The 27746-nt window shown below is 27.1% G+C and overlaps 5 protein-coding genes across 6 annotated transcripts; 2 read left to right on the top strand and 3 right to left on the bottom strand.

The window, feature by feature from the left end:
• Window positions 1–2763: 2763 nt before the first annotated feature.
• LOC141528038 (ATP-binding cassette sub-family A member 17-like) lies at window positions 2764–11165 on the top strand. Its single transcript, XM_074243872.1, is given in 18 exon segments — window positions 2764–3020; window positions 3974–4338; window positions 4341–4388; window positions 4833–4844; window positions 4847–5133; window positions 5208–5366; window positions 5537–5777; window positions 5848–5934; window positions 5937–5975; window positions 5978–6013; window positions 6116–6303; window positions 6388–7367; window positions 7369–7538; window positions 7541–7567; window positions 7570–8307; window positions 8572–8636; window positions 8638–8698; window positions 8766–11165. Coding segments are annotated over 17 exon segments (4953 nt in total). The 5' UTR covers window positions 2764–3020; window positions 3974–4073; the 3' UTR covers window positions 10316–11165.
• A 322-nt stretch (window positions 11166–11487) lies between these two features.
• On the top strand, window positions 11488–16858 carry LOC141528045 (calcium-independent phospholipase A2-gamma). Its single transcript, XM_074243882.1, is given in 8 exon segments — window positions 11488–12070; window positions 13223–13556; window positions 13559–13985; window positions 14620–14832; window positions 14934–14960; window positions 15074–15282; window positions 15897–16308; window positions 16390–16858. Coding segments are annotated over 8 exon segments (1929 nt in total). The 5' UTR covers window positions 11488–12017; the 3' UTR covers window positions 16644–16858.
• Window positions 16859–16995: 137 nt separating this feature from the next.
• On the bottom strand, window positions 16996–19033 carry Pmvk (Phosphomevalonate kinase). Its single transcript, XM_074243880.1, is given in 5 exon segments — window positions 16996–17902; window positions 17983–18132; window positions 18409–18481; window positions 18484–18616; window positions 18674–19033. Coding segments are annotated over 5 exon segments (564 nt in total). The 5' UTR covers window positions 18760–19033; the 3' UTR covers window positions 16996–17780.
• A 565-nt stretch (window positions 19034–19598) lies between these two features.
• Rpl29 (ribosomal protein L29) lies at window positions 19599–21318 on the bottom strand. The gene is given in 5 exon segments (XM_074243881.1): window positions 19599–19728; window positions 19731–19767; window positions 20521–20585; window positions 20869–20930; window positions 21175–21318. Coding segments are annotated over 4 exon segments (216 nt in total). The 5' UTR covers window positions 20906–20930; window positions 21175–21318; the 3' UTR covers window positions 19599–19651.
• A 1182-nt stretch (window positions 21319–22500) lies between these two features.
• Muskelin (muskelin 1) lies at window positions 22501–27026 on the bottom strand. Of its 2 annotated transcripts, XR_012479304.1 has the most exons (6): window positions 26333–27026; window positions 26182–26251; window positions 25951–26093; window positions 25699–25836; window positions 23718–25617; window positions 22501–23522 (listed from the first exon to the last, which is right to left on the bottom strand). XR_012479304.1 is itself a non-coding variant. In XM_074243935.1 (5 exons), the coding sequence occupies exons 1-5, from the start codon at window positions 26428–26430 to the stop codon at window positions 23805–23807; spliced, it is 2262 nt and encodes a 753-aa protein (XP_074100036.1). In that variant the 5' UTR covers window positions 26431–27026; the 3' UTR covers window positions 22501–23804. The 2 variants fall into 2 exon arrangements, 1 of the variants encoding a protein (XP_074100036.1); XM_074243935.1 differs by having other exon boundaries at window positions 22501–25617.
• Between the last annotated feature and the right edge of the window lie 720 nt (window positions 27027–27746).

Here is a 27746-nt window from a genome sequence, read left to right as displayed (position 1 = left end):
TCAGGGAGAGCGTTTTTCACGTAACTTCACTCGACCGGTAGCTGCTTACAACGGAGGGTCGGTGATGGTTTGGGGAGGAGTTTCGAGATTTTCACGAACTCCTTTGGTAATCGTCCATGAAAATCTAAACGCTACGCGTTACATTAATCAGATCTTACGACCTGTTGTCTTGCCTCTACGGCAGCAAACTAGAGGTTTTATTTTTATGCAAGACAATGCCCGGCCTCACACAGCAAACGTCACCCGTCGGTTTTTCCAAAGACACGACATAACGTTGTTAAGGTATCCAGCGGTAAGCCCTGATCTAACCCTATCGAGCACGTCTGGGATATCCTGAAGCGCCGATTGCGCCAGAATTATCCCAATTTACGAACGTTAGCTCGTAACGAAAATTTTTTTCATTTTTGATAAAAATTATGACATTTTCAGAGCGAAATTCTTGCTCCTTTAATTTTTTCAAAAATTCGATCAAGTGGGAAAAAAAAAAACGGTTGGCTGGATTGAATTGAAACTTTGTAGGGTTTTTGTGGGTATATTGAACAGTAAGAGGCACACTTAACGTCAGTGGTTTCCGCAATATTTTTGATTGGGCACTTGATTTTCCAAAAAACGACAAAAAGCCCTTTTTTGGATGCTTTTTCAAATTCATGTAATGATTGAAAAAAAATTTTTTTTTCAAAATTCAATTGCCAATCCTTGTAGAGAATTTATTCAAGTTTTTAAAACTAACCTCAAAATTTCTGTGCAATCATTGGTTGCTGAGATATTGGTAATCAAAGACAAAATGATCGTTTTCCATTCAAACAATGATATCTCAGCGAGAAATGCTCGTATCGAGATTTAAAAAAAACGAAATTAAATCTGAATAAACAAGCTATCCGGTCCATATGGAGGTTGAGTCGAAAAAATTTTTTCCACGTCCGTAGATTAAAAAAAAAAACCAAAAAAATTTTGAAAATTTTTTTTTCGGTGGTTTTCTTATGATTACTCGAAAAATATTTAAAAAAAAAAATTTTCAAACTCAGATCCAAAAACAAAACACTTAGAGCTACAATTTGCTTTTTTTTTTTGCTGTACGACCATTTTTGTATAAGTTACAGCCTGTTGAAAATCCCCCAAAAATTTGGATTTTTTTTCTGCTCCCTTAATTTTTGTGAGAAGTGTATAAATAAATTCTCTGCAGAATTTTTTTTGTATTACTTTATTTTGCAGTACGATTAGACTTATACTGGTTAAAATGTGTTTTAATTCTGTACAGCTTTCATCAATTGAAATATTTTTTCTAGTTTCTAATTGAAATTCTTATCAGAATACAATTGATTTATACTATTTAGCGAGTCTCTAATTCAATATTTTTGCGATATTCATATTTATATCTTTTTAATTTTTATATCAAGTGCCTAAAGTTAAATGTGCCTTAGAAGTGCTTTAAATTATTTCATATATTTGCAATTGTTTTATCTCTTTGCTGTATCGGTAAATCAAATTTCAAGATTGAATTTATCTTTCGAGAAAAACCTCCTCAAGTTTCGCTGCTACTGCTTCTACAGGAAGTTTGTCCGTGGAATCAGACACATCTCATCAGTTGCCTCATTTTCTGTAAAGGTGGGAGAAAAAACCGAACATTTCCGACGGCGACTTTCTGTCCGGGACGACTTTACATACTTTTGAGAGTGCTCGATTTTGCGAAGCGTCGCTGTATTTGAAACATTCAACGTTAATATAAAGTGCTGTAATTCGCTTTATTGCTGAAATTGCAAAACTACCTTGAATACTTTATTATATTTCATGAAAAATTGATACGTATCTTAATTAAAAATCAAATATTTTTAATACAGAAACAAAATGATCTTCCAAAACTTCCTGCTCATTTTAAAATTAAGAAAAATTTTAATTAAAAAAAACCCGGAAAGTCTGACATCATAATTCCGAAAGTACATATAAACCAATGTATACTGAGAAATGACCTGTCTTTTAAATTTGCATTAATACAATAACTATAACATTCAAAATTAGTAGGATTATATTAAAATAAGGAAATAAGTAAATAGCGAATAAAAAAAATTCTTTAAATAACATTTATTTCTTTTTTATATGGGCTGATTTTGAATTCTGAAAACGGCTCCAATAATAAACAATTATTGGTTATTCATTCAGCTAATTAAGTGGCAGAATGGTTAATGCTTGAAAGAAAGCGATAATTTACTATTGCAGAAGTTTCGATATTGAAATTAGCAAACATTTGAAATTTTTATGATTTTTAACCGGTCAATTTGAACTAAAAATAGTCCAGTAAACTAGTAAAAATAGTCCAGTTAACCAATAAAATTTTAATTATCAATAGTTAATATATCTTTTGTAATTACAAGAAATTACACTCATAGTTTTTGATAATTCATTGTATCTGTGAAATTATTTTTTTCCTATTTTCTTCATAATAATTTTTTTATTGAAGAAAATCTTCAAAATTGAACGATATCTGTTTATTTCAGTTTTATTCGAAAGTTTTTAAATTATGTACTTGATTTTGAAATTTCTCCAAAAAATAATTAAAAAAATAAAATTTCTGAATCCGCAATTTTTATTCGAGAGGTGGCGCACTTACATCTAGTATGGAGTGTGGCCAGATCGTGCGATTTTTTTACCCCCATTTTGTACCGCTTTCAATGTAGTCAGATGAGAGTGTCCTACAAAGTGGGGGTAAAAAAAGCACGTTCTGGCCACACTGCTAGTATGTAACCTAGTCCTAGTCCTAAAACTATTTCAACAAATTGAGTCATCAGCGACTTCAGCGACAGTGAATATCTCTCACTACAATTTTTTTTTTATTTTTATTTTTTTTTAGTTACTCACATTGACTGTATAGAAACAAACAAACAAATATGTCAATGCCTTATTGAGTGTAGAGGAGAAAATGGATATAGCAGCATGGTTAATAGGAAAATAGTAATATACTCTTTTTCGATTTATCTATTTAGTTAAGAAAAATGAGTATGTCCATTTTTGTTTGCATTCAATCAGTAGGTATCAAGAGTTTCTAATAATGGGAACTACTATAATTATCTAGTAAATTCATTTACACGTGTATGAGTTTAAATTATGTGTGAAACTTAAATATATATAATTTTTTCAGTAATTTTCACTTTGCAATGTGAATACATTTTAAATACTTAATTCACTGTAAATAAAAATAAATGATACAACTGTTTCTATATAAACAATGTTTTTTTTTACATATTAATGTTAATTGATGTATTGTTTGCTCGGAATTCATCTATCATCAAATAACAACAATTTTGCTGAAAACTCAGATTAATATTCAAACGATTTAGGATAATTGCACCAAAAACTTTTAATTTTGATTGATAAAATGATTCGTTTAAAAATTTTTTTCAATATATTAAACTATTTTCTAAAGTATTTGAAAAATCTTGAACTTAATAAAGTCAGATGAATGTCTTAAAATGTACAAAAAAATTAAATAAACAAAATCGAGCTACAAATAAATTAACAACAAAAACTTGGTATAAAATGCACTGCATATAATAATGTACATATTATAATGTAGGGCATTCTTAAAATATTTTAATGCGTCATCAATTTCATTTTTGTTGAAAAAATATTTTATCAGTATTCATAAGCTGTAATCTAAAATACAAATTAACTATTAATTATATGTTATGCACGTTTATTTTATCATTTAGAGACGTCAATCGTTTTGTTTTATCATTGTTGTTGATAATGATTGAAAAAATTAAAAACTTAGATTATTTTCACTAAATATTGTTGGATTTTTAATAGATAATACGTATAAGATATTGTATCTGACTCGAACGTGAGACATAGGTATTTTACTTATCATTGTATCATTTTAATAATTCTTGGGTTCAGGAAAACAATTTCTTAACTTAAGTCAGTTTTTCACATTTTTATATACACATTTACTAAGTAAAGTAATAATTTAATTTTTCAGGTGTTTCGAAATAATTTCAACTTTAAACAATTAGAAGATAGTGAGAAGATTTAAAATATTTATTTGTTTTATACATCAAAATAGATTTATAAAAAACGATATGGGTGAAGCAACGAAAATATTTTTCTTGTTACTAAACAAAAATTTTCTAGTAAGAAAAAAACATTGGATACAATCAATTTTTGTACAAATTATCATTCCAATTTTGTTATTTTTAATTGGAGAAAATATCCAATTAATGATCGATAGTACACCTACACGTATACCTCACAATTCATATTATGAAATTCAAACTCAATCTAACTTATTGAAGGATGTTTCAATTTCTGGAACGTTTATTAAGTATACACCCCAGAATAATTTTACTAAAAACTCATGGAAGCCACAAGGAATTGTCTTCAATTAAAAGATTCAGGTAATGAACTTTAATTTTGCCTTTGCAATTATTATTTATTGGAACCTGTGACAACTTTTAATTGTAATATTTTTCATTATTTTTTTATTTAATCAGTAAGTTAGCTAAAAAGGTCTTATGTGAAAAATTATTGCTCATTATAGTTAATCTTAAAAACGTAAACGATGTCTGAGTATTTCTTAGTTTAGAAATTTTTTTAATTCTAGGATCGAGATAAGTCAATTTTTTCATTTCTTTTTCTACCGATTGATCGACCTCTTTAATAGTTATTAATAATTTATTTTTAATTTATCATACAAATAATCCATTCTTTATAATTAATTGCTTAACTGAATGCAAGCTAACAAACAAACACGCTAATTGTAGATATCAGAAAGCTATTCATTAAGATTAATTTTTTTAGATGAAATATTTCTAAAATAAGTTTATATATTTATTTTGTAGATGTTGTTGGGTCAAAAATGAAGATTCTTTGATTGCTGAACTTCAACGCGATTTTACAACATCATCGGACGGTGCACCACAATGTGTTGGTGTAGTTTTTGGTTCACTAGAAAACAGTACACGTTTAAAATATAAACTACGAGTATCCTCGTTGATGCCATCCGAGTTATTTGATTCACAAGAAAATAGCGACCTATCTAATATTCAATTTTTAAAAGTACCATTAATTCAAGTTCAAATGTGTTTAGACCAAGCTTATATTGATTATGTTGTACCAAACCCTAAATTTAATCGTTCAGAGGTAAGATTTTCTATTATTGAAATAATTTTTCTTGATAATTAGTTTAACGATAAATTAATATGATATTTTAATAGTTAACAATACAACAAATGCCGTATCCACCCTATATTAAAGTTGATAAAGATACTGTTATTACTGGAGATACATTTGCAGAACTAGCTCGACTGGTATTTCTTATAATATTGTGTATAGAAATATCATTTCCAGCCAGTGAAAAATATATCGGAATCAATGTACGTATTATTATAATTTTAATAATATTTATAAAATTATTATGATTCTTCCTGACTTTTTTTAGACGTATATACTTTTTAATAATCGTTAACAGAAAACTTTATTTCTTCTTGTCATTAAATCAACATGTCTTTTATATAATACCTAATTGAATTTAATTTATTTTCAGATTCTTATGTCAGTAAATGGCTTAAAAACTTCTATAAATATGTTAAGTTGGTTAATAAGTGGAGCATTATATAGTACAACTTATTTATTACCGATAGTTGTACTTTTAAAACACTTTATGCCTCCCAGAGTAAAGCCTTTTTTACTTTATGGTAATGCTTTCATTGTGTGGATTGCGTTATTTTTACACACATGTCATGTCATTACATTTGGCTATCATATTTCATCATATTTCTGGAAACGTATGTATTGTTAAATATATTATTAATTTGATAAAATTTAGAAACTTACTTATTTGTGATTATATTACAGCTTCTCATGGAATATTCCTAACTTTCATGGTTACAACGCTTATGAATATTTTAGCTGTTTTTGTACATGGATATACAATTGAACGGTTTTTTTATATGCTGGAATTTTATCTCCGAATTTCATATTGAAAAAATATTTGCTGAACTTACAGACTACGAGAGTAAATGTACATACTTAAAACGTTAAATATTATTATTATTATTATTATTATTATTATTATTATTATTATAGAGAACATTTTTTATATTTTTTATGCATTTTATTTTAGTGACTGGTATCAACTGGTATAATTTGTTTAAAACTAGTTCGAATACGGGAGCTCCTGAAGGAAGTATTGGAGTTTTGATGATTTTTTCAATAATAGGTATTATTTTTCATTTTTACATGACACTCTATCTGTATAATGTCCGTCCTGGAAAATATGGAATTCAACGTAGTCCATTTTATTGTTTCCAGGTTTGTAATAGTAAATAGTGAATAATGTGATTTTAACTAATTTTTAAAAGTATCTGAATAATGAAAATCTTTTCATATTTTCAGCGAAAAAGAATAAATAAAATAGATAACGAAGAAGATCTAGATGGTTTTAGAAATACTAATGCTGATAGAAAAGAATTTGAAGTAGTACCTGAAGGTAGTCTTGTATCAGGTATCAAGATTCGAGAGTTGAAGAAAGTCTATACCACAGATTGGTTTCGAAATACAAAAGTTCATGCATTAAAAGGTATATCATTAGACTTTTATAAAAGTCAAATAACTGCTTTACTTGGTCACAATGGTGCTGGTAAAACTACTATGATGTCGATTTTATCTGGATTAACTGATTCGTCTGAAGGAGTTATATTCATAAATGGGCAAAATATTTCAACTAATCCAAAGGTAATTAGTAACAATATTGGATTATGTCCTCAAGAAAATATGGTATTTCCAGATTTAAATGTTCATCAACAATTGATGTTTTTTGGAACATTAAAAGGAAAAACAAAATCAAAAGCACAGTTAAGAGAAGAAGTGAAAATATTATTAACTAAAGTAAATTTGACTGATAAAAAATACGCGTTTCCCAATCAACTTTCTGGAGGTCAAAAAAGACGATTATGTTTAGCGATGGCAGTAATTGGTGGTGCAAATGTATTAATCTTGGATGAACCAACGTCAGGTATGGATGCTGAAAGTAAGCGAGAAGTTTGGGATATTATATTAAAAATGCGAGGTGAAAAAACAATAATAATTAGTACTCATGATATGGAAGAAGCTGATATATTGGGTGATCGGATATCAATTATGCATTCTGGTAACGTAAAATGTTATGGTACATCAATGTTTTTAAAAAATTTGTACGGAAATGGTCAAATTGAAATAACTTTATCAACTGAACAATGGTTTGATGTGAGAAATGTTTCAAATGAAATCGGAATTATAGTAGAGGCCTTGAATCAAAATGATGGGAAAACAGTATTAACTGTTCCACGTGTTAATAAGTTGCCGCAAGCATTGGATAAGTTAGAAGCATCCAAAAAAATTAGGAATCACAGGTATAAGCGTATCTATGATAACTTTAGAACAAGTATTTTTGCAAGTCACTCGAGAAAATAGTGACGTTGTTGATTCAAGTGATTCAATCGGATCCTTCAAGAAAACTCAAGGTTTTGCTTTTTATATACAAACTTTTATGGCATTTTTAGTGAAAAAATCATATTTGCTCGTAAAAATCCCTGGAATTTTTGATAAGTTTAATACTTCCATGCTTAGCGGCAGTATTAATTTTGTTAGATTATGGAGTTTCTTCTGGTTCTGATAAATTTACACCTTTGACTTTGGATAATTATCAGCATTCAACTGCTTTTGTTTTCGCAGAAAATAATACATTTAGTAACAAGTACAAAGACACTATTGAGTACTATCGCAGTAATGCAATTATTGCCCCAACAAACTTAAGTCTCACGGATACTTTATTAAAGTTAGCAAATAATGATTTGAGTACTTATCGCAATAAATTAATAGTATCAGCTGAATTCAATGGAACCAATAACATATCAGCTAATGGTTTTTACTCCGGGAGTGCTCTTCTTAGTATACCAATTACTATAAATTGCATTACTAATACATTATTAAAAGCACTTACTGAAGATAATTCCTATGGTATCGAAACATCTGCACAATCACTTCCAGATATCGACAAATTAAAACAACCACCCATGCTAAACACTGATGTGACTCTTTCGATGATCGTGTTTTTAGCTCCAGCAATAGCTATGTATATTACACAGCCCTTAACAGAATCATTGTCAGGAATAAAACAATTACAACTGATGACTGGCGCCCCTACATTGATGTACTGGGCAGCAACATTCCTTTTCGATTTAATACAATACATTATTTCTGTGTTACTACTTTTAGCAACATTTATTTTTATTGATAAGTCATTAGGAACTGAGTATTATCATTTAGAGGAAATTGGTAAGTTTATTTTTAAATCTTCATTTAATTTTATGAAAAGTCATAAGAATGAAAGAAACTTGAAGTACTTAATTCAGTTAAAAATTTTATTTCCAATATTAAGAAATTTTTTTTCTGAGAATGCATGCGTTAAATTAAAATTTTTTTTTCTAAAATGTGTAATTCAAGTTTCAACTTCTTGAATTCGTCAATTATTTTTCACAAAACTACAGTCAATCTCCAATTTATTCGAACAGAATGAGTACATATATTTTTATTTTTTAGGAATTTTTGTGGGATTGCTACTATTATTTGGAATTAGTGTATTGCCTTTTGTTTATTTGACAAGTTTTTTTGAAAAAAACGTTAAATTCAACCATCATCGCTTTGTGTGTAGCACCATTAGTTCTAAGTAAGTACTTATTTACAAAAAATTATCATTTTGAAATATTGTAATTATAACATTATCATTTTTTTAGCTGCTGTGGAATTAATATTATTTGCTTTTTCGATGGAAGTACAACATGATGCATTTAAAATATTCCGGAAAATTCAGAGTAACTTATTTTTACTCATTCCTCACGTGAGTTTTATTTATGGACACCTTTCATTTCATAATTCTTTGATTCAAAATGCACGATGTCGGCGAATGCCTAATAAATTATTGGAAGTTTCTTGTATAAATGGTTTCGACCCATGTTGTGGTATGGATTGTTTTAACGGTGTATGTAAAAAACCAATGTCTTATTTTGATGATTTATTTGACATACTTCCAAGTCTTCGGAAAAGTATGACCTATCTTACCTGTTTACCTATCATTTTCTTTACGGTCATTGCTTTGTTAGAAATGAAAATTTTCGCTGAATTAACTGCAATGTTCAGACGACGAAAAACAAATAAAAGTTCTATTATTGGAATAGATGAAATGGTATTAAAGGAAAAATCTATTGTGTTTGAAGAGATTTCGAAACTTATGAAAAAACAAAAAAATCAAATGTATCAAAGTGAGAATATATTTTTTGTTCAAGAACTAGAAAAATATTATGGAAATTTCCATGCTGTTAAAGGGATTAATTTCAGAGTTAAAGAAGGTGAATGTTTTGGTTTGTTAGGTGTAAATGGTGCAGGAAAAAGTACGACCTTTCGAATGTTAACTGGTGCTTCAATAAAAACTAATGGATCAATGTATTTAAAAGACAGTAATATTTCAACGGAGCGGATAAAGTATCTCATGCAAATGGGATATTGTCCGCAACAAGATGCTATAATTGATACTTTCAATTCTTGGGATCATTTGTATTTGTTTGCTAAACTTCGAGGAATACCTAGTTCTCAAGTTGATTCAATAGTAAAAAAATGGATTTTGAAACTTAACTTGACGGCCTGTGCCAATCAGCCCAGTGGTACCTACAGTGGTGGAAATAAACGCAGATTAAATATTGCTATGGCGTTGATGGGTAACCCGCCACTTGTATTACTAGATGAACCTACAACTGGTGTTGATCCTGCAGCAAGGAGATCTTTATGGAATACACTTAAGTCATGTCAAAATATTGGTCAGTCAATAATATTGACATCACACAGTATGGAAGAATGTGAAGTACTTTGTAATCGCTTAGTAATTATGGTAGGAGGAAAAATAGTTTGTATCGGAGCTAGTGAAGAATTAAAACAACGATTCGGAGCTGGTTACAATATTCATATAAAACTTTTACCAGATAATAATTCAGATATTGAAGCAATAAAATTAAAAGTAGAGTCTAATTTTCCATGTAAACTTACGGATGAGAACAATGGATTTCTCGGTTATCACATAACTGATCCCAACGTTACATGGACCGCTATGTATACAGTTATGAATGAACTGAAAAATAATATCGACTGCATTGAAGACTTTGTTGTACTATCTTCAACATTAGAACAATTATTTATACAATTTGCTCGAGCACCGACTGAAACCAGTGATTATCAATTGAATGGCGTTGTAACTGAGTCATGGAAACAACACAATAATGAATCGGCATTTTAGTCACCTATTTATTGTTTGTAAAATAGTATTAATTCAAGCAGCACTTAAATGAAAATACTTTGTAATTCATGGGAATTTATTAATATTTTTTATATATTTCATATAATAATGCATACACATTGAAAATATTGAGTTAGAGAAATAACTTTAAGCAAAACAAAATATTTCAATTTTGCTCACCGTTTTAATTTTTTGATCAAAAAAAAAAAAAAAATAATATGAAAAATCGTTTACTTGTCTACATATACTATTTGTTATATCGATTATTAAAATTAAAGTTGAAAGCATTCAATAGAAAGATTCAAACTGAAAAGGAATAATGACCAAAAATTTTCTAGTTGAATTTTGAATTTAAAAATCAAACTGTGCTTTGTTAAGAAATTATTTTTCATTTATTTCATTGGTTCTAACTTTTTTGAGAGATTAATGCTTATAAATCAAAAAGATTGAATTGTACAATTGAAAAAAAATTTATACGGTAGAAAAATTTTTCAATCGCTGTGCAATAAAAACTATGCTACGGTTAGTTTTTAAATTTAGTATTATTTTCCAAATTTTTTCTAAGAATTACTAATTTAATATTAATATATTCATGGTATTTCGCCACTAGTATTTTATAAATTTTTTAAGCAACTGTAAAAATAAAATTCTATACATTTAGGCCGATCGAATATTTTATTGTACATCTAATTGGCATTTTGTGATATTTTTTAATAATTGTATATAAAACTAAAAAGTATTAGATTCAATATTTTATAAATTAATAATTATTTATTTATTGAAAAGTTTGTAATTCGAATTTAAGTAACTTTGTTTGTATCATAATTATATAGCACCAATGCATGCATAATGTGATTCTATTAAATTATTTTCATAAAAAAATCACGTCAGTTTTATATAATATAGGTTTATTTACAAATGTTAATTTTAAAAAAGAAATAGGAAATTGAACTTTTTATACAGTTCTCAGGTAAGTATATTAATCATTTTTACAAATACTTACTGAAAATTTATTCTAGCAGGCTAAAAATCGATGCTGAATAATATTCGTTTCAGAATGACAGTATATTTATAAAATAATTAATTTTTTTATTGAAACGTATTACATTTTTGTATAGAGCTGTAGTAGCCTCGTGAGGTGTGCAAAAAAAATAAAATGTAAATATTGACATTCACATCGTAAACAAAAATATTTACACTTCGTTGGAGAAAAATAAAGACATGTGATGATGTTTAGGCAAATAATTGAATTAAAATGTTAAGTATATTATTGCATCATTAATTTATTATTGAATTTGCTTTGTTTACATGATTAGATTTGTAGTATAAATTAGAAAAGAGTCATAGTATATCTATAACAAAGAATTATTGTGCCAAAATCGCGTCATAATATCGCGCGATATTATTTTCAAATATAATTATATATTGCCAAAAGAAATCTATAAAGGATACAGTTTGTAGTCTCATCTTAACACAGTAAAATAATAAGTCTAACTGATTACTTTTGTAATTTATATTATATAAACAGTTTAATATTTGTTTCTTGTTAATAATAATAACTGTTCAATTTATTGAATAATCGTAATATTATAAGAAAAAGTTTTTATTTTTTCAAGTGAACATTTGTTTTTTCAACTAAGTATTAATGAAGATAATCAACGCAGAATCAGGTAAAATAATTTATTCAATGTTGAATAGAAAAATGGCGTTACATAAAAATTCTAAATACTGCAAACAAGGTGTCTCATCAAGAAGGTGAAGATTATGAATATTTGTTACAATTGAACATAATTTTTATTTTCCTCACGCCGTTTATTCATCAAAACACCAATATATGTGCATGTATATCACGGCAATTCTTTTATATACCAATATATACCTTTTTTTACGTATACTTACTGTCATGCTGTCACTGTGTCACGTTATATATAATAATCCCCTTCGACTTTATGGATTTTAAATTTACTAACTATTGTAAGGTGTCCCAGAATTAATGACAAGTCGATACAAAATAACTTAATAAGTAAATTTAATTGTTTTTATCCTTTATAATTAATAAAAAACCAAATTTATGACTCAGTTATCATTACGACGCACTTTACTCATACTTTTCGAGAATATGTACAGTTACTCAGTTAGTTTTACACTTGCATTCAATAAATATTAGGTTACGTATGTTGTGATTTAAAACCATGTTTATAAATATTAATTATACGCTTTAATATAATGTTGTGTTATTGTTTATAAATACTTATTGCTGTATTTGGAAAATCATAAGCAATAAAGTCTTGACCAATACGTTAAAAAAATTTTTTTAAAGTGTATTTTAGTTCAGCATTTTGAAATAATGAAAGTAGAAGTAACAGGTATCTGGAAATTTTCGGATTTTTTTACAAACAAATTATTATAAGAAAAAAAAATTGACATCACACAAATTTTAGAGAACTATTTATTAGTGCAATTTTTCTAAAATATTCTTCTTTACTAGTTTATTGTTTTAAATAAAATCAACAATTGATCAGATGTCTGCTAATTTAAATTCTGAGTCCGAATATGCTGTTGACACAATTACCAAAAACTTTTATTTTAGTGAGAACGCTTTATCTGTTATTATTTTTAATTTCATTTTTGACAATAATTTTATAATGAAAATGAAGTTAGCCGACATTTCAAAATTTTTAGAAATTTTTGTTGAAAAAATTTCAATTAAACAATTAAAAAAAAAAAAAATTTCACCTATAAAAAACTTGAAAAACTATATATGCAATTTTTTTGAAATATCTTTTGTTGTAATTTAATTAATAAAAAAAATCAAAACTTTTCAGATGTCTGCTAACTTCAGTGTCATATTTTATATCAAAAATGAGATATTTATAATAATAAAAAAAAAAATTAACTATTTTTCAGAAAGCTCATAGAAGGTGTAACAAAGCGAAATGATAATAATGTGACCGGAAAGTTATCTTATTCTATGAATATTTTAACAGAATCTAAAGCCAAAATGCAAAATCAATGGAAATCATTTATCAACTCAAAAAGTTTGTTGTCGATTGTAAAATATAATGAAAATTTCAAGTTGACGCTTAACAAGTACTGGGTAGATGTTACCAAAAAGTTGACGCTTTCTTCAAATGATTATGATAAAAAGAGAAATTTTAATAATCATAATACAGTAAATAATAAAAATGGTGATCAGAAAACGGAAATATTCGAAAATGAAAAACAAAATATGAAAGAATTAAAAGCATTAATCGAGGAGCTAGTGATTTAAATATTGATGATAAAAAACAGAGTTTACAATCATCTGTTGTTGCATCAGACGATTTATTGCAGAATACAAGAGATCAAATACTAGCATTACCACAATTGTTGAACAATTTATTCACAAAATTAAATCCTCGAGTCAAAGAATCCTTGCCATTGACTACAGTACCAAAATGGAAGACATATACTAAAAGTAATATCACAAAAGATAGTATTTTATCGAGAACTAAACACATACTGAACAGTATAGTTATTGCTGAATCAAGCACCTCACAATTGAAACGCATCGAAGATTTTCTAGCCCATATAGAGCAGTATCCGGAAGCAAGGTATCACACTCTTAAAGAAGGAGTAGTAAAAGTATTATTAAGAGCAAGGCAAAAGTCTGAAAATGAGAAAGTAAATGGTAAGAATAAACAATTTATTTTCGTAAAATATAGGTATTACTGTTAATTTTTCTTCTGAAATTATGTGATACAAAAATTTTTTATAGCTTTTTATTATTTGAAAAAAGTATTAATAGTTATTTACTCTTTAAAAAATATATCAACGAGCTAGATGGTTCTTTAAGTTATGATTATCCGTAAAAAAATGATTATCAACTAAAACTTCAATACACCTAAATATTTATTAAGTTGATTCAAAATAAAAAAAATTTGTTATGAAAAATTGAAGAAAATAAAATTTTGATAAAGAATAGTTAATCACTGTTGCTTAAATATTTGCGGTAGTAATTTTATTGAATTAAACAATTTGAAAAAACTTTTAGCAGTAGGTACCAGTCACTTTAAATCTACAATAATTTAAAAGCCATCGATTTTTCTGAAGAAATAGTTACTATTGAAAAAAAAATGTATTGTATCATAAATTTTTTTTTTAATATTCGAAATGAGAAAATAATCACACAAAGATCACAATTAATTAATATTTACATTTACTCTCAAATTCAAATTAAAGATCATTCTCTAGTTGACACAAATTTTAAGTGTAAAATTAACTAGTCAATAACTAGCAATAACGTGTAATTTAATCTCAAACAGAATCCATTCGAGAAGCTCTTGCTGTCATAGGATACATTGAACCACTTCCTTGTCGAGGTATTAGAATTCTTTCAATTGATGGTGGTGGATTAAGAGGGCTTCTAGTCATTGAAATGTTGAAAAAGTTAGAAAAATTAACAGGGCGTCGAGTACATGAGATGTTCGATTATATGTGTGGAGTCAGTACTGGTGCCATATTAGCAGCGAATTTAGGTATTTATCAATATATTGTATCTCTTCACACTCTTTGAATATTCAATTAACAAGATATGGTCTATTAATTTGACTAAATGTATTGTTTTTATTGCAAACAGTCATAAAATGGACTAATACAGATGATGGTACTTATCTCAAATGACTAATTTAATTGTAATTTGAACTAATTTACTTTTATTTTGATAAGAACTATAAAAACTTTGATCATTATCATTAATATTTTTATTCTAATTAATAGGATCCCCAAAACGAAAATCTTTAGAAGAAATTTCTGATTTATATAAAGCACTCAGCATGAAAATTTTCAATCAAAATGCACTTCGTGGGACAAGTAGTTTAGTATGGAGCCATGCATACTATGATACTGCTTTATGGGAAAAAATGTTACAAGAACAGTTGGGAAATGAAGATCTCATAAAAACAGCCCGTGATCCTTGTTCACCAAAGGTAAAAGAGTTGGTTCCATGATAATTGATCCTCCGACAAAATATCCCCGACCATTGATACCAAACAGACAGAATTTATTAGTAAAACTATAAATAACAAAGATAAATACACACATAACATTAAAATTACACGAGTAAAATAACATTAACATTTTCAAAGTGGGGAGCTAAAATAAGAAGTAACAACAAATTACGTAAAAAAATTATAAATTTATTTGAACATTATTATCAATCAATTTATTTAATCATAATAATCACAACAAATAATTTTTATTTTTTTAATGTGTGTTTACTCAGTAATAAGCGAACACAAACGCGGGTAATCGTGTTGCGCCCTTTTAACATAGTTTTTGTGTGTGTTTATTCAATATTAAACCATCACATACGCTTTTAACCGTGCTGTACCCTTTAATATTTTTTTTTTTTAATTTTCGAAAACGATAACGAATTTAAAGGATAACTTGTCAGGGATATTTTGACCGGGGATATTTTTTTGAGAATATTTTGTCCAGGAATATTTTGTCGGGAATCAATAAGCCTGATACCAAAGAGTTTTAAGATAACTAAATAAATTTTATAATGAAAAGCCATTTAAATCAAAATTAATTATTATAGTTTTCAGCTATTGCAACTGTTTTTAATGATGCCCACGTAGCGGCATATATATTTAGAAATTATACATTACCACCTCGAGTTGAAAGTCAGTATATGGGCTCATATAGACATAAGTTATGGGAATCTGTTAGAGCATCGGCTGCTGCTCCAACATATTTTGAAGAATTTAAACATGGAGATTATATTCTATCTGATGGTGGAATAATGGTTAATAATCCATGTGCAGTAGCAATTCATGAAGCGAAACGTTTATGGCCAAATAGGCCAATTCAATGTGTTGTATCATTTGGAACTGGTCGAACCCCACCAATTATTCCAAACAATGAAGGCCATATAAAAGAAGGAAATATCGGGTCATCTAGTTGGAAGGATAAATTTTACAAAATTCTAGCAAGTGCTACTGATACAGAAGGTAATTATTCAACTAAAGACATAAATTTGATTGTAAACACAATTAACAAATTAAAAACAAATGATGATACTTTAATTTTAGGAGTACATATAGTATTGAATGATCTTCTACCTGATCACGTATACTATCGATTTAATCCATATTTAACTGAAATGATATCTATGGATGAGGTAAGACCTGATAAAGTAGCATTGTTGGAACAAGATGCTCAAATGTATATCAGAAAAAATGAAGATAAATTTAATCAAGCTGCAATTGCGTTAAGTCAAAAGAAAACCGCATCTCAGGCAGCTGTGGATTGGATTAAACTTCAAAAAGATATATTAGGTCTTTAAACTAATTTATTCTAAAAAATTAGTAGAATTGCATTTTTTTTTTTCAAGTAAAGATATTTCAGTGATATTCTGGGATTTTTGTTTTAACTGATTTTTTCTTAATTTTTTCAAATTAATTTATGAATTCTATATCTCTATAAATGATTTTAATCCCACTTTTGTAGATACAATTGTAACTCGTAATCATTAAAAAAAAAAAAAAAAAAAAAAAAAAATCTAACTGTGATATTTACCAATAGATTTATCCAATTGAACTTTTCGCTAGCGCTTATTACTTTAAGTATGTATATGTTAATTTATTATATTATTTATTAGAACTCGAGTCAGATTTTGAGACCTAGCAAAAGTTTCGTGAGGCTAATGAAGTTTATTTTGTATTATTAAAAGAAAACCATAATAATAAAAAACTAATTAAGTTTATTTATTATCAAACTTATTGTAGATCGTCATAAGTATTTTAGATTTTTTTCTGTAGCGTTTAATGTAACTTGTTGGTCAACCTCTGAAATTTATTATGTATTAAACATTATGTGTTTAAATAAAAGCCGTTTATTACTGTACCAAAACATTTTTGGAAAAAACTTGATATTGTATCATTTTATCTCTGATGTGCTAAGTATTCATCAATTTCTGTTATTATGTAATATAATATAATATAGAAAATTATAAAAAACGAGATTATCTTAACTCTTAAAAAAGTAATATTCCAATTTATAGGTAGATTCAATACCAAATATAAAAAGTGGTATAACTTGACTTACAAAAAAAAAAAGCGTTTTTTTTAATGTTTTCGATTTTTTAATTCGAATGGTTCAATTGACCCCCTTTTCCCCTATCATTTATTTAATTACATTTTTTCTTTTTGAATTAAATAATAATTACAACTTAATTTGGAATCAATCTAAACTAAATTTTTTTTCTTTTAAAAATATATATTTACGTTTATATACGTGATTGTGTATAATAATGTCTAATAATATACAATAAATTATTCATTCATATTATATACGAAACGATAATCTATGAAAATTTTAGATGGATTTAATTGAAAAAAAAAAGAACCCAACTAAGTTATTATAAATAATGATAAAAAAGCAAGTATAAAATATAAGTCGTTTTTCAATCATGAGATTCATCTTATGGAATAATTTGGATAATTTTATCTATAATACTATCCAAGTCATCACCCTCATTAGTTATTTTTAAATTCCATTCACTTCTGTCATCTAAATCGCATTCAGTTTCGGAATCATCAATACCTACGAAAATTTTTATGTTAAAGATGATAAAAAAAAAAAAAAAAAAAATATGAACATGATTCCATTTCTATGAATTTTACCTGGTGTAAATTGCCAGCCTCGTTGAGATTTTACGTCATTACTACAATTGATTCGAATGGTTTTACAAAGTTCTCCATAAGTTTTTTCAAACCATTCAATATCTGTTTTACGTCTAACATCACTTACTATCCAGATTTGTTTACTGGTTGCTAAATAAATTTTAAATTACATTAATTTTAGCTATCACTTAACAATTGTTTTAATTTTTTGTTTTTAAATAAATTACTAAAAAATAGACTTGTAGAAATTTTAATAAATTAAAAATGCAATTTTTAAAAAAATGTTTTAGAACAAATTTTCTTGTTAAAGAAAATTAAAAAATTGTAAAGGGCAGCTAACTTTAATGTCATAGTTTTAATAGATATTACTATTTAATTAAAATAAGTAATTTAATACAAAATAAAAAATACTTAATTGTTCGTTACCATTGTACATGTCAATTGCTGCTCTACAAAAATATCCGATATCTGTACGTCTTTTATCTTCTCCCCATTTTATATCATTTCAAGCCTATAATTTTCTTTATACTTTCCATCGCTTAGTAACTGATTCAAATCTAGATTGAATGTATTTGCCCAATGACTTTTTATAGGACCCGAAAGTTTGATAATAACACTTTTTTCAGGACCGAGCCTACATAACCAAAAATACTTTAATCTCACTTATTATTTATTGTAATATTTATTTTACCTTTTAAATAAATTATCAGTAATATAGTCTTTTCCTGACTTTCTTTTACCGCTAAATAATAAAATGCGATCTGGAGCATTTGTCATCTTTTAAAATCAATTTTTCTTTTTTATGTATATAGACACAACTAGTTTTGACGTGTCTAACAATCTCATTTATCATTCACTCCAAAGTACCGTATTTGTATTCATGAATACACCGTAACTATTTAAATTCTAGAAAAAAAAAAATGATACCTTTTTGTACTAAAATCTATAAAATCTATAAAAATAATCATTAATTAATCCAACTTAAAATAGCTAATAATTTCAAGGAAAGCAAATAGCTGACTAGTTTTTTCATCTTTAAAAAATAGTATAAAATTAATTTGAATAGAAAAAGTTGATACAATAAGTTTAAGCAAGAACAGATGCTACCTGAAAGATACAGATTGTTACATCTTAAAAGAATATTAACCTGCCACGCAATAATTAATGACATTAAATTTAGCTGTCACTTCACAATTGTTTTAATGTTTTTTAACAGATAAATTATAGCAAAAAAAAATTATTAAAAAAATGGACTTATAGAAATTTTAATAAATTAAAAATAATTTTTTAGAACAAATTTTTTTGTTAAAGAAAATTAAAAAATTGTCAAGTGACAGCTAACTTTAATGTCATAATAATTTACAGAGACTCGATTATGTTGTCGATCTATTTAGGTACCAAATCATAGACTATGAACTAAGTCTGGAGAATCACTCATATAACTTGCAAATAAAAGTAATGAAAAAAATAACGTATCATATAAATAGATATTCAAAGAGAATTCTCCTTGACAATACATAAGTGAATAGAAGTTGAAAATAGCTATTTTCAATGACATTGTCGATTGAATTTGTTAATATCTAATAAATAAAGCTAAAAATGAATAACACAATAAATAAGGAACGAACTTATCAAATGTTTATTTTCAATTACAAACAGTCATCTCCGCTTATTTCGCTTTAGATTCGCGAATGGCTTTACGTTCCGCTGCTCGTTTTACTTGTTGTTTAGGGTTTAGATTATGCTTTTAGCAAATCTTTGATTGCGAAGGAATTTCAAATCCATCTGGAATAGAAAATAAAAACTCATTTAGAAAAAGGATCGTAATAGAAAGAATCATTAAGTAATGATGCTGAAAATATTTAGCATCCGACTATTGTAATAATACTGAAGTTAGCGGTCAGCTGTCAATTTAAAAATTTTTTAACAAATTAATTGCAATAAAAATATGCTTCTAAAAATTTTCACTTGTAATTTTTATTCATTTTCACATGTGAAACTTTTTAATTAATTTTTTTTTTTAAATAATTCAATTCCTATAAAATTTTAAAAAAATTTTAATATCTGTCAACTTCAGTGTTATCAATTGTATTATTCATTAACAGCCAGTCCCTAGGATTGCAGCATTATATTTCTCTTTTAGACAAAGAAGAAATTTGAAAAAAACGTTTTGCTACGAATAGATTTTTTAATTATCTATTTCATAGCACAGTGTTTTTTTCGTAACTCTCATTTGTTTAAAAAGAAAACATAATACTGCAACGACTTTATAATAATGAGTGCAATAAGGATAGTACCGTTTCTTGCAGTGAGTGCAACGCGAGAAAAGTAGGGGACCGGCTGTTAATGGATTGTGATCAGAAAAAAATAGTGACAAATTTTTGTTAGAAAAAATTGACAACTTCTTCACTGTGTATTCATGTACAGAAAAGAAAAACTAAATAGAATTGTCCTCAGTCTGCTAATTTTAAAACAACAACAAAAATAATAATAATAATAATAATAATAATAATAATAATAATAATCGTGTAAATTTACCCCAAGAGTCGATTCGTGTCTGTAACGCTTAGGTTTTTTGATTCCATTTCTGTGAGCCTTGCGGTCTAAAAGTAAAATCAAATATTATTAATTGTAGGGAGTTTTAATAATTTCGTGTGATACTTTTCTTCTGAAACAGCAGATACTAGGTATATTATGAAATGAATGACATGGTCGATAAAAATATTCGAGAAAAAAAAATTGGCTTCTAGGTTGTTCAATATCATTGTTATGCATATAAAAATCATGTGCTTTAACTTGCTTATGCAAATATCAAAAATAAATCTCCTAGTACTTGCTATCGCCAGTAATAATTTCTACTTTTTTAGCCCATTGAACAATACTTACTCTGATTGTGGTTAGTGTGATTCTTAGACTTGGCCATTTCTACGGAGTTTTGTAACTCGTTGCTGTAAAAATGAAAATTAATAATTAATTTATTTAACAAATTTTTAAAATTTAACATTGCATTTGGAGGTTATATTGTGTGAAATGGAAGCCAGATAGATTCTAAGCGTAAACAAAGTAATCAAAATATTGTTTAATTGCAAAAAAATTAATTTTAAAATTAGTAATGAAGAAATTCAAATGAGTTTCTAAGAAATTAATTGATTTTTTAATTAATTTTGAAAGAGGCATGTGATCTTTACATACCACGAGAATGAAAGCCGGAAGTTTAAAGAGTTTATTAGAAGGTTAATTCTTAAGATATCCAGTTTGTACTTGTGTAGTACTTGGTGTTACTCGACCTAGTGGTTAAAAATATAACTATTCTCACTGATCTCTATATACCGCTACTCTGAAGCCTCCACTGGTGGATTCTATCCTCTTCTAAAACGTCACTTCTATAAAAATTTTATTCGGTCGTTGATTGGTCGACTGAGATAGTGGCGGGATTTTTGAAAGAATGAAGGCGAGCGGAGCGAGCATGTTATTCCTAATATTTAAGGAAGTCCTTTCGCCATCAATGTTAAATAAAAAATATTAGATAATGCATAAAATTAATTTTATCTAATAGTTAAAGTCCTTATTTATCTACTAGTGAAGTTTAATTTATTCTTCACCGTGCAAATTTTTGAAAAAAAAAAAAAAATTCTAAAAATGTTAATATTTTTTCGAGTCTTACGAGAAAGTCAGACCTTCATAACTTTCTCGAATTATGGTATTAACTAACGATTAAATTTGATATATTTGAGCTAACTTTTACGACTTAAAAATTATTTAAAGAAAAAGGGCCGAAATACGTTCGTTGAAAAATTTTTTCAAATTTTCAAAATCACGGAATTGATTAAAAAATCATCGAAACTAGATGAATAATAATTTAAATTGGAGGTAATTAAATGAAGTTTGAGATAAATTTAATAGATTTCATCTATCTTTTACATCTGAAAAATTATTTCTATAAAGAATGCAAAATTCAAAATTTTTTAAAAATAAAAAAAATTTTCGAACATCCACAAGTTTGACATTTCTTTTGGATCGTTTTTGATGGAATAAAATAATTATTAGAGCCCAAAAAACCAAGTTGATCGCCGCCAAAAACGTGAAAATCGGTTGATTGGTTCGTGAGTTATCGTTGTCGAAGAAATTCGGAAAAGATTAGCGTTTTATTAACCTTCTATCAGACTTCTGAGCTCGAAGAGCTTAAAACAACACATAAATCATATTTTTGAACTTGAAAAGCTCAAAAATGTCATAAGTGCGATTTAAAACGCTTAGATATGGAATAACTGGCAAGTTGCTGGGATGGCTTTAAGGGTCAACCGTTTTCCTAATTTTTTTGTGTAGTCATTGCACAAAATTTTTTGGTCTATTTTTAGCGAAATGTCTAAAAAAATGTATGGTATCTTTACCACTATTATATATTCCTAACGTTAATTTTGGTAAGTACTACACCATAAAAGTAAAATTAAAATTATCGAGAATAGTAATAAAATAATGCATAAAATTTCCATTAACTGGAAAATAATGTTTAATGATATGTTTGTTTATTAATAAAAAAAATCGCTTTTTAATATCATAAATGTCCAACTGATCTATTTACACAACAAAAAAATTTACAATTCCGTCAATATCTTATATTATTATTATTATTTTATTTTAGCCTTATCCTTTTTACACTATACTTATGAAATTTATACATTTTTTTCTCATTTAAAAATCTTACATTAGAGAATATAAACTATGATTTAAAACAATTCTTAAACTCATTAGAACTTAACAAAAAAAAATGTCTTCAGCAAAACTAATTACATGAGACGACTAGTTTATTCATGTTTTAATATTGTCAGTTGCCATTGCGATTTTTAAATTATGAGTATAAAGTTTTTATATGCAAATAAAAATCGATTGGTTAACATAAGTAATTTTTTGATTACAATAAAGTAAATGATATAAAAATCTATTAAAGAGAATACAAAAATAAAAACATCTGGAGACTAATAAATACTTTCTTAAATAACAAATGAATAGAAAAAAAAAATTTTATATTTTTAATGAAACATTTGCATGATAAAATTTAAAAAATCGAACGTTGAATAAAGCTGGAAATAAAAATTCATGTATGTTCATTATTGGTAACTACATTCAATTTTTTACAATATATTTGTACTGAAAGTTGAAACTTCAGCCTTGACTTAAAAAAATGATGTAGCACTTGTCACTCAAAATAAAATTCATTGACATGACTTCACAATTTTCCGCATCCTATGGTAAAAATTTTAAATAGCAAAACACTCCATAATTTCAAAGCTAGTGTAATTTTATTGGTAAGTAGAGTGAATCTAGGACGTGATTTGGAATGTCCTTCTTTCTTCTTTTACTGTTTAGTATGTTTAATATGTTATTTTTAAGTTATTTCAAACTCAGTTTAAAATTTAAATCAAGTTGAACAATAGAAAATATTTCTTTGGCACCATCATTCAAAAGACGATTACTTTAGTTTTTTTTTATCAAAAATTCCTCACCAAATATGCATCAATTTAACGATTTTTAAATTTAGCCTATAAAAATATCGTAATTCTTTAGAAATTGATGAAATCATAATAATAAATTTTTATTAATTCATAATAAATGATTACAACGCGATATACATTAAATTTTACCGATTTTTATGTATCACATGGCATGAAACCTAATATTTTCAAATCTTTGATAAAAAACAGTAAAAAAAAATTATATCTTGTTTATTTACTTACATGAAAATTTCTTATAAGATTGTATGATTTGAATATTTAACAATATATTGTTCATTAAATTAAGCAACGAATTCACCAATAACTATATCACAAAAGTAAAAGATCAACTAAATTAGTGCGAGGTTGAGTGAGTTTCTCGGGGAAAAATTTTATGAGCTGATCAAATAATTTTGTACGACGCTGATGGAATTCTTTCGCTAATATATCAGAACTACTCATATTTGATGAAATGTCAGTTACTTTTGTCAAATGTCTCCCTAAATTTTGTTCGTAGAAGAGCACAGAAGTCAACAGTTGAAAGTCCTTAGTTTGTTCAACATCATTATGGTCAATAATTTCAGAAATATCTTTTTGTAAGTACTCAAGTGCTTTCATACTATTGCAAAAAGCAAGTTCTTTAAATTTATGTTTCCTAATTATAAGTTTACATCTTGTAAGAATTTGATCTTGTTGTGGCTTACTAAGTTTTAGCTCCCAAAAATCATCAAGTCTTAATTTTGGTAAATAAGTACGTCCAGGATTACCACCAAATAAATAGTGAATTTTTCTAACGTTATCATAAACCAATTGATGAGCGAAACGAGGACATGGCTCAAAATCTTGCATTTTATTCCAATATTTTTCACCAACATTTTCATTTCGATAAACACAAGACCAAGTATTGCTTTTTATTTTATACACCCAAAATGAATTATGAACATTTTCATCCCGTTTTTCTTTATTTTTACTAAATCCCGATAGGACATAAATTTCACTTGACTCGGAATCAATTGTTGCTCTTTGCGTATATCCTGCTGCTGGTATCTGATTCAACTTTTCACTTTCAAAATCTGATAAACTAATATGTTCAATTATACTTGTATCCACATCAAACGTAAAGAAATCATTTAGGTATTCCTTACTTCTTTGACCAGAAAAAATATACAATTTCCGATCACTTGGGTGAAAAAGCATTGAATGGCCAACTCTAGACTTTATTGTAGGTACATTTATTGGAATACTTGATCGAGCAATATCACAGGCTAAAAGTTTCCAAGTATTAGTTGAAACGTCATATGAATAAAGATCCGAGAAAATAGGTTCAACTGAACTTAATGATATTCCAACTGCATGTTCATCCATACCAGCTGAAGTTACAAGAATTCGACCACCAAAGACATAAATTACTCTATTTTCAACATCCATACATATCTGATGATCAAATATAAGTTTTGGGCCTCCGTTAACACTTGTATCGTCAGATATTTTAGTCCATTCATTAGATTGTATATCATAAACGTAAAAATCACTCTTTAAGTTTTCAGCACACCGATATTGCGTATCTAAATACTTTCCTAATGTGAATAATTGTTTTTTTTCAGGATCAAGGCACATTTTATGACAAGACCGAGCTCCTGGTCCGCCTACACTTTCTGTATCTTGGCAAATAAGAGTCCATTTTTTTTCTCTTATATCATAAGACCATAAATCAGATAAATCCTTATGCCCATTCCATCCACCGAACAAATATATAATTTCTGCTACGGAATCAAACACCATTTGATGACCACCTCTCATACCTGGTCTTGGATCGTCGCATGTAACTTTTGTCCAAGCCGCACAGTAGGGTTGATTTTTAGTATATTCATCAATTAATCCACTGGAAACAGCATCGGTAATAAATCGCTCAGCTTCAAGATAATCTCCTTTATTTACTAAAATATCGTATAAATATGACAATCGGTGATCTTCTAATTGAACATTAGCTACTTTACCCAGAGTTTCAAATATTTCTGTCTGTTTTATACAGCGAAAATATTTCATACAAAGTCTCAGAATTTCAGTTTCAAAATACTGGTTAACCGACTTGATGCAAGGGTCAACAATTTTCGGATCATCAATACCGGTTAGGCGTACATACCTAAGAAAATATTAAAAATTTACGTACTCACGTGTACATCAATTAAAATATAATTATAGTAAATAATAGAAAGAAACATACCAAATGCTAAAATTAAAGCTCGGCCCCCATGATTGAATAGGCATTATTTTGATGTATTTTATTGGATAGTATATTTGATCCAAACCAATTTTATGTTTAATTTCAAATGTTTCTGCTACTGAATCATTCTTCAAGCTCCTAAAAACAGTAAAAAATAATTAGTAAGTTTATACGTATATATATATATATATATATATATATATATATATCTTTTTTTTAATGAATTAATAAATAAAAATATTTACAACACACCCTTTTAAAAGTTCGGTCATATTTTCATGCTCCATACCACCATAAATTATAAACTTCTTTATGTTGCATACTAGAGCTTTTTCAAATTTTCCGAATGTGAGGAATTTAACAATCGCCGGCCGAGATAATTTAAGAACTAAATACTAAAATTTCAAGTTGAATAAACAAAATCTTTGTTAATTTTGTTGTATGTATATTTATAAAAACGTCTATATTTGAGCCTATTTTTACCTGTGGATAGTGGTCATGATCGGACGACCATCGAGAAGATTGATCTTGAGGCTTATCCACTAGAATATTTCTGCAAAAAATAAAAATGAAATAATTTTATTAGGATATAAATAATTGAATAATAATTACACGCTCAATTAGAAGTGCTTACTCAGGTAAATATGTGGGTGAATAACTAGAACTTCTAAAAACTCTGTACTCCAAAGTTTTACATTCGAATTTATCATCAGATATATCGGAAGACGCCATATTATATAAGTAACATAACTATAATCTTCGATGAATTACATATAACTAATTCTTTAGAGTTTGTTCAAGATTTTTACTTCAAACCGCTAATTTAATCAATGAAATTAAAAAATGTAATTTGAAAATTAATATCATTTTTTGTTATGAATGATATTGATTTTTTTTAAATAATTATTTGACACTCTAATTGAAATTAGTTTTAAAATTATATTGATTACTTCAAAGTCGACAATATAAACATTACTTGAAAAAATCATTACAAAAATTTGTTCATGAAAAATCCTGGACTTTGATCATTTTCAATGAAAAACAATTTAGTAAATACTCAGAATAATAATAAAAAGAACAATCATGAACGATATACATATGATATATTGAACATTAATTCCAGACGGGCAGTATTGCTTTAGGTTAAAGTCACAATTCACGAAGGTAAGACAGTTGATCTCAACTTGAGAAAAAATTTTCCAGTTGGAATTTGACGTCAAAGCCGTTGTTCTACAAACTTTCGTTGCTTTTTTATATCCAACGTTGATCTTGGAAGTATCCTCCAGTATTTATTTGATGCCTCCACCTAGTGCAGTGAATTAAATTCCTCTGAAAATTCGACTGACTTTCATTTCATTCGATTAGGCGTATCACACGCAATTGGTGCAAACGCTAGAGTGCGTTCTATATCAGCTTCTGTTCTGTATATCAACTTCGAAGTTTTGGCGGGTTGCGATCATGGCAAAAAACTTTTTTTTATCGCAAACAGAGAAGTAAATTATTGTAACGCAGATTCATTAAATTACTATTGAAAGCTGATCAGAAGTAAATGCATATTTAAAAATTTATATTTTCATATTACTTTTTAAAAAATCTTTTAAGTAAACTCGCTTTTTTAGAAACTTCCAAATTTACTTGAAATGTAAGTATATTACAAGATAAAATTTCTGAAATAAGTTCAGTGCTATCTAGCCTTAATATTCTTGATACCAATATTCTATTTAGAGAAGTGGGATATTAATTGATAAGATTTATCTATTTGAGAACTTAACATAAAGAAGTTCATCATCGCCCTTTTTAATTTTATGAAATTTCACAAATTTTGCGGAATTTCTATAATTATAATGTTCTAAAAGAAAAAAAGATTGCATAAGATTTCTAAAATTTACTAAAGTTTCATATAAATTTTTTTAATTTAATAAAAGTAAGATATTTAGTTCTTAGTTATAATTTTACAAACTTTTATAAAATTCTGTAAAAATTTACTCACATAGCTTCATGAAATTTAATAAAATTTCATAATTTGTAAAAATCTATACAATTTCTAT

This window comes from Cotesia typhae, unplaced genomic scaffold (assembly GCF_013202065.1).
Source record: "Cotesia typhae breed Kobodo isofemale line unplaced genomic scaffold, CoteBio_Ctyphae contig_42, whole genome shotgun sequence".
In the NCBI taxonomy this organism is placed as follows: domain Eukaryota; kingdom Metazoa; phylum Arthropoda; class Insecta; order Hymenoptera; family Braconidae; genus Cotesia; species Cotesia typhae.
Note: the sequence above shows the minus strand (reverse complement) of the source record. Positions and strands in the feature narration are given on the sequence as shown.